The sequence below is a fragment of the Gadus chalcogrammus genome, chromosome 13 (genome assembly GCF_026213295.1).
Source record: "Gadus chalcogrammus isolate NIFS_2021 chromosome 13, NIFS_Gcha_1.0, whole genome shotgun sequence".
NCBI classification, from domain to species: domain Eukaryota; kingdom Metazoa; phylum Chordata; class Actinopteri; order Gadiformes; family Gadidae; genus Gadus; species Gadus chalcogrammus.
This window is the reverse complement of record NC_079424.1, coordinates 4691550-4699455: the sequence shown is the minus strand read 5'-3', so window position 1 is coordinate 4699455 and position 7906 is coordinate 4691550. Positions and strand designations below refer to the sequence as shown.

General features: G+C 48.4%; 1 protein-coding gene across 1 annotated transcript in view; it reads right to left on the bottom strand.

Moving 5' to 3' along the window:
* Positions 1-2713: 2713 nt before the first annotated feature.
* Positions 2714-7906, bottom strand: part of si:dkey-195m11.8 (fidgetin-like protein 2) — a 12375-nt gene continuing 7182 nt past the window's right edge. The window contains exon 3 of the mRNA XM_056606667.1: positions 2714-6129. Coding sequence (XP_056462642.1) covers positions 4985-6129 — 1145 coding nt within the window. The 3' untranslated portion in view covers positions 2714-4984. The remainder of the gene's footprint in view (positions 6130-7906) is intronic.

The following is a 7906-nucleotide window of genomic DNA, read 5'->3' as shown; positions in this document are numbered from 1 at the left end:
GTGTGTGTGTGTGTGTGTGTGTGTGTGTGTGTGTGTGTGTGTGTGTGTGTGTGTGTGTGTGTGTGTGTGTGTGTGTGTGTGTGTGTGTGTGTGTGTGTGTGTGTGTGTGTGTGTGTGTGAGGAGGAAGCGAGGGCACTGTGATGCTCGATGCTGCAGATTTTCTGAATCCTCCAGAGTAGCATATGAAGAAAGAAGATTCGTCCCGTTTACATGATTTATACCCGATTTACTCATGACATTTATTCGCGGCATCCACTGAAAGATAAACTCGCGTCCCAAAGGCAGTGTCACCAAAAACCACGGTCCCAGAACTGCGGTCCTGGAAAGGCAGCCTCCGGTACTGCATCCCTCCACGGTGCGGCCGTGACGCGCTTGTCAGCCTCTCTCCGTACAGCGGGTCTCTGGCGCCCTCTAGCGCCGGAGTGATAAACTACAACAACGTCCGCCAAACGACTGTGGCGGGAGCGCAGTGCGCGCGGCGGTAGCCATTAGCAGACAGTAGTCGTCTGTGCTACCAGGAAGGCTTGTTAATGTCACTTTAGCTCGAAGTTTTAAAACGTCGATACCCTATACTGCTCAACGTCCCGCCGAAGGTTGGCTCAACATGGACCACAGACCGAACCCAGCAGGCTCCGTGAGCAGCCCACCGGCAGGTGGTCTTCTGAGAACGCTCCGTCGACCTCCACCGTCGCCCTGCCCGCTCGTCCCCGACATGACGCGGGACGTGACGGGCCTAGAGTGGCTCGAAATTACGTCATGCCCTGGTAACTCACCGGCTGAATCCATAAACGAGTGTAGTCCCACACACACACACCAAAAGGGCCTCATCTGATACCCTAGTAGAGTCCCACCCCCACTAAGGGGTCTCGTCTGACACCTTCTCCCGGCAGGTCCCTCAGGTTCCGACCAGGCGGTTCCCGGGTCTCCGTCCGTGACTGCCCACAGCTCCCCTCGCTGCAGTGAGTTTCTTACTGCCTTATGATAAGATGGTTGTACCCCGGACAAATGAGCTATTTTAAATAATTAACTCTAATTAGTTGATGCGATGTAAATCAATTTAGTCTACGCTTTATTTAGACCACATGATTCAAGCTAACATCAGTCAGCTTCTTCTACACACCGAGTGTTCAATACGACACCAGATACAGTTTTGATGGTATTTCTCCCCCCCTACCACAAAGGATACTTCAGTCCCCCTTCTTTGTCCGAGGTCATGTGTGCCACTGAGCCAGTTAAACGTTCAAATTGGTTTTAGAGGAGGCTTATTACCTTTGAGACAAACCTCAGTGATCATTGCAGACTTCTCTGTTCCGTCAACACCTGTCCAAGAGACCTGGGGCCTCTTCCTCCAGCCAGAAGATGAGCTGAGTGCAGACTACAACAGGACCTTTTCACCACTAGGTGAGATGCTCACACATAAGATGTACATACAAGTATATATATATATAATAATAATAATAACGTATAAGTCGTCTTATGCCTGATGTCGTCTCATTGAACAACCTTAGGGCAGACTGTCCCGGTCTTTAGAGAGTGAAGTCAATTCGATAAGAAAGTTGAGAAGTGGAACTAAATCCATCCCAGCAGAAGGAGAGATTGAAGAAATGGGCTCTGGGACAGCATCAATGCAAGTAAAAACTGCAAACAAAGCCTTTTTAAAATATGTTAATGAATTAAAAAAAGATAAAGAGGTTAAGTGTTTTGTTTTAATATAAGTGATCAATATCTAGGCCTTCATCGATTCTACCAATCAATACATTGTGAGGCGTGGCTCCCTGTTTGAAGGAGGCTTCATAACCTTCATTGAGTCATATTATTTAGACCTCTAGGTGGCACTGTTCGCCTTCCTTTTTATATTTTCTTGTACCACACACAAGCGCGCACACACGCATACACACACTCATACACACAACCCCCGCCCCCCCCCCCCCCCCACACACACACACACAAACAAACACAAGCACACATACACAAACCGTCCAAACTAGTTGACCTACTTCCTGTGGGTTTAGAGGCTAGCTGAGAAGCTGTGTAGGTGCGGTTCTGAAGCTATGGTGGTGTTGGGCCGAAGGAGGTGGGCCAGTGTTCTGGTGGTGGTGGAGGAAGGGTGTGCTGTGATATGGAAGGCCTGGATCCTGAGGTCCACGGTGTCTGAAATACAAACGTTTCCTAATCTGGATTCAGGATTTGTGTACAAAGAAATGACTCCCCACAGACGAGACGTGAAAGATTTGTTTTTGGCATAACATCTTCATTTCCAACAAACAATTTTCTTTTGAGGTACAGTTTTTTTTTTGTGAGGTAGACAGATCAACTGACATGAAATAAATATTTTTCCATGTACGCCTTCAAAATGAGGTAGAAATGGTTACAGAGATGTACAAGATTCAATAACAAAGATACTGCTGAGTGACAATAACAACATTGAAATCCCACATTTTGCTGAACAAACTCTTCACCAGCGGCCCGATCCATACAGTGTGTTCTCTGCTGACGCATAACACGATGGGCGTCTGTTGTTCCCGGACACACGGCTCTCAACGGGCCCTTAAAGCGCTTCAAATCTGGTGGCTAAGCGCTTAGTTACGGTTTTAAGGGGCCAAATAGTCCTCATTTTCCTTTGTTGATTCTCAGCACAATTGGAGACAGGTTGTGTTTGGATGCTTGTAAAATGTAATCTGAATTCTGGGTTATATATTTCGTCAACAGAAACGCTTTCTCAAAATAGCCTAAAGATGTAATTCCATCACGTGCTAAACTGAGTTTCATACTAAATCCTACCATTAACGCAAACAGAAAATCTCCCCTCTGTGCAAGTTTTTATAAAGAAGGTTACCTTTTGACTAATTAATACAAAACCCAAGAAGGTTAAATTCCAAAGAAATAAAGTATGGCACACTTAAAGCTGACACCATCGTCATCACGTCAACGATCTTATAGTATAATCCGCATATTTTGATCCGTTTGCTAAATCAACGAATTGCCTCCACGATCTTCACATATTGTTAGTGCAGTTGTTGTGATGCACTAAATAACCTGTGACACGTTATAACTTCAAAATGATTACCAAGTGATATGATTTGGAAAGTAACGATGCACATTGCTCACACATTCAATTCTCCCTGCAGAGTTCTCTATACTGATATGTCGTCTGTTCAGCTTGAGTGCTTCACTTGTCCTAAGTTTGTCCATCAAAAGGCTTCCATCGTTACTAACTACTTACACTTAACAGGTACAATTCTTCTCCGTCAAAACCTATACGAGAAATACAATCTATACATGAAGAAAATATGGTTCATATATCTAAAAACATTAGCGATGTACATAATGGCATGTATTGTCCTTTTTTTTTTTAAGAAAAATATCTGAATTACATTCAACATTTCAGGCCTTGGTATAGCAACCTCACGTTTAATTTCCCAGAGTTATGAGGAAGTATATGAAGGAATTATGCATGTCCTTTCTGTGTGAGTGTGTGTGCGGTGCGTGTGTGAATGGATGTGTGTATAGAGCGTGTGTGTACGTGTGTGTATAGAGTGTGTATGTGCCTGTTTCCTGGTAATATAAGAGGGCCCTCAACCACTTGTGTTTCCCTGAGGTGTTCAGAATATGTTCTACTCCCTATCAAAGCCCTGGCTCGGCTATGATCCGCCCCGCAGAGCTCCCTACAACACCCTAAAGGTAATACATACATTCTTATTCTTTCTTGTCTTGAGGTAACAATATTTTCCTGAGTATTCAATCACAAGACTATGAATCATTCTTTTGAAATAAAGAAAAAAAAAAGAAAATACTGGCAGACAGGCAGGCAAATCCTCTTGAAGCGCAACGTGGAGCAACCATGGAAATAGGCACTGAATGGTAGGCATTGGTGTTCAGCTAACAGGGCCTGTGTGCGCTAATCATGTGTGCTCATGCACCATTACGGCCTATTACTCCAGTCAACAGGCCAACCCGCGGTTCAATTATTATAGCCAACGTTGACGGACGAATCAGAATGCAATCGTTGGATTCAACTTTTGGTTTGATGGCCAGAATGACCGTCAGTGCTCAGGATCCACTTGAACCAGTGTAACTGCTCTCGTGTCACACATCTCTGGAAAACTTGCCTACCTGTTTGTTCGCAGCGGGTGAAGCACTGCATGTAAACATCACGCTCTGGAGATGCTTGCACCCCTTCTGCTTAGTACAATTTCAAATCAAATGAATATCATGGACTCTTCCCTTACACTTTAAGTACAACAGCCAGATCCTATTCATTAATTAATAAGCAGTGCTATAAAACAAGTGTGAATGTTGAAAAGGTTTGCGAAAACTAGGAAGGGGGAAAGAGGTCAGAGAAAAGAGACAGATAAAGAAGATAGTTAAACGACGATGAAACAAATGCAAAAACTTCTGAGTGAAGGAACATTCAGGCCTCGAGCACTGGCTGAGGCCCTGAGCTTTGGAATCGGCTTGTAAAGTAGCAGTGATTGTGCTGAAGTAGATCGACCATCGCCTTTCAGTTATTGCTATCATTACTTTTTGGTCTGAGTTAACATCTGTGTTGCGGCGAACAGTATTGCAGTTCAAGGCTCATTACAAACAACATATGGACGCTCCACTGTGAATCCGACCTCTACACGTAGGTTGGATTGGAGACGCCACAGCCGCAGAAGTGAAATAAATAGAATCCTGAGAGACACAGTCAGGCAGACCTTTCTGACTCGTAACACAATCTATCAATCATTTGGCTCAGCCCCATTTTTAACCCTAAACAAATGGGAACCCCCCCCCCAGTACCCCTTGGAAGAAAACAAAAATTGTGTAAATGACAAAGTCGAGTAGGATATGTGTGTGTCTTTGCCCTTTGCACTCTGGTTAAATCAAACAGATACTTAATGCCAAATCCATTCTCCCAGAGTTCGCCCTGAATTAATACCCGTACTTTGACTCTAGAACTCGGCAACCCTAGGCCGTTACCCCCGGTACCGGTTCAGGCTGTCAGCGCCCCCCGGTGGCATCCTCAGACCTCGCGTGGGACGCCGGTATCTTCATAGGCATCCGCTGGAGATGAGGGAAGCTGTTCTCCCCGGATCCACTCTCTCTTGCCAGGCCTGAGGGGGGGCTGTAGTCCCCTGCCCCGCCGTACGGTGATGTCATCAGGGCTTTTCCCACTTTGTAGGTCTGCTGGTCCGGGACGGAGCCGCTCATGTCGAAGCCGTTGCCGTGGCCCTTGCTGTGGCTGTTTCCGTGGCCGTTTCCGTACTTGCGGTACCGGGATCCCTCAGCCTCCCCTCCCTCTCCCCCGCCCTCGCTCATCTCGAAGGCCTTCCGTTTCACCGGCGTCGCGCTCTCCGAGACCCCTACAAGGCCGTGCGGAGGGTAGCCGTACCCGCCCCCCACCAGGGTGGGCCGGGGCGCCAAAGGGGCCGGGGCGCCGAGGCCCGAGGGCAAGTAGGAGGCACTGGGGTGGCAGTAGCCAGAGGGCAGGCTGGGCTGGGCGTGTGGGTAGCCCACCCCAGGGTAGTTGTACACTGGAGTGCTGGGGTTGTAGCTGGGGACCAGCGTTGGCGTGGGCTGCAGGGAGTTCAGGGGGCCTGGGGGAAGAGCGGCCCCAGGCTGAGGGCAGTATCCCGCCGACAGGTAGGTGCTATTGTAGGCAGGAGGGTAGTCCTGAGGGGAGGGGGCACTGCAAGAGCCAGGCCCACCGTAACTCCCATCAGAGGCCAAGTTGCTTACTACCGTGACGCTGCCCGTGGCTGGGATGCCGACAGACCCGGAGCCCACCTTCGCACCGGTTAAGGCCTCTAGTCCGGGGTAACACTCCATACCCGGGCCCAGAGCCCAGGGCTCGGGTTCAGATTTCAGGAAAGGCCCAGGCTCAAGATACGCCCCGGGAGTGTGCCTCTCATAGGGCAGCTCGAGTCCTGAGTATTTCTCGGCGTAGCGTTTGAGCAGAGACGAGGCGGTGAGAGCTGAGATGTCGTCGCTGGCCCAGGGGTACCCAGTGGCGCCGCGGCGTGCGGCGTAGGGGTCATGTTTGTGAGCAGCGGGGGGGGAGGTGGTAGAAGAGACATCTAGGTGCTGCTCAGGCCACGGGGACAAAGGGCTGTTGTGCTCCGGAGACCAGTGCATCTTCAACAGACCTGGAGGGACGGGGGACAGAAAGCAGGAATTCATCTTCATGTGCAAAAAAATAACAAGGCTCCGTCGCTTCATACGACCAACATTGTCAATTTGCGTTGTTAACATCTTTATCCTTCAAAACAAATGACCGAGGGTTCAGTTACAAGCAAAATCAAGAGCTGACCAACCAGATTTGACCGCCAAGCTTTTCCCAAAAGGGCATCAGCAGCGCAGCCCAGCTCTGCCCCCCCGGTCTTCAGCCTGACGCCCACGCCACAGCCTCCAGAGCGGTCGCTACGGCGATAAGCCTCGATCAGCAGGCGCACAGCCCTCCGCCTTTTACCTCTCTCACAGGGGCCATTGTTCCCCCCACCCCGCAGAGCGTGTGATCTAATGCGGCCAGCACCCCAGGGGTCCGGGGTTCCTCTAAGAGGGGCCACAGTCGCTCTATATCAAAGAACGGCTGCCGGTCCACCACTGAGCCTTGTAACTGTTCCGATCGATTGTTTAGTAAAGAAGGGAAGCTATGAATCCTAATCCGATTTCTTGAATTAGTTATTCAGCCATTTATTTTCTGTATTATTTCTTTGGCATACGCTAAGAGCTCCCTGAGTGACCCCACAGGCTCTGGGCCTGCAGCACTCTCCTTAATCAAAGCAACGGGGCACAGGGCATGGCAACGTATGGGATTATTTACAATGTGTGCACAATGCGAACACAGACGTCTGGCTGCGTATGTGTGGATTACTGCGGGTTGTGTCACATGTCCCCGCGGGACCACCAGATGGGCCTCTAAATGTTCCACATGTTGATCCCAGAGTTAAACGATCCTTCGGTACAATAATCCCGCTCATCCGATCCGTGGATCCCGGCTCTCGCGGTCAGTATGGTCTCTCTAGGATCTTAGCAATCCTTATATACTCCAGCCGCCATGTGACTGTCCTCCGCTACGCAAACACCAACACACCTCGGGCTATGGGCTACAGAGACGCAAATATTACCAAGCTCCTCAGACCAAACCTTCTCAGGCTAACTATTTAGGACGTTTTGTTTTGTGATTCACTTTTTTCTACGCACACACAACCTTACACATATGCAGGTACTCTGAGATACATATAGTACAATATTTTCTTTGAGCAGAAGAAGAGATTTGAACACAAAGAGAGGTGTTGTCCTAGCAGTGGACTTCAGTCTACTGCTAATTTGCAGTAGGCTACCTCACAATCTGCTGCTAACTTTGCAGTAGGTTACTTCACTGTCTACTGCTAACTGCATCGGATGCGTTCCCACTTGTTTTTTTCAGGGCTTTGCGGACCACTGATGCTTATTCTATTAGCTTATTAGCTTAACCGTAGACCTATTGTTATTTAATGGTGCAAATATGGGATTGATGATATCAGTTGGCTTTTATTAATTGAAGACACACTCATACAATGGATTGCCAAAGTATGGCATGCTAATTGAAATGCATTTGAGACAATGTGAACGATTTCATGGTAGGTGTGCTCTATAGTCCCTAAAAATCAGATTGTTCGAACATCGTCCTTTTAAGTTTCGATGGCACAGACTGAAGACCAAACACAACACGGACATGATACTCACTGGACATGCTGGGTCGTGTCATGAGCCAATGGAGATCTGCTTTGCGCTTCAATCTACTCCTCTTACCCCTACTTCACCAGATGGTCCGTAATCTGCACAAGACATATTCAACTACAGCGGGTGGAACTAGCCGTCAGAGAACCCCATCACATTAGTCCGACAACGGAAGGGCTGCCGGATAAAGTACGGGATCAG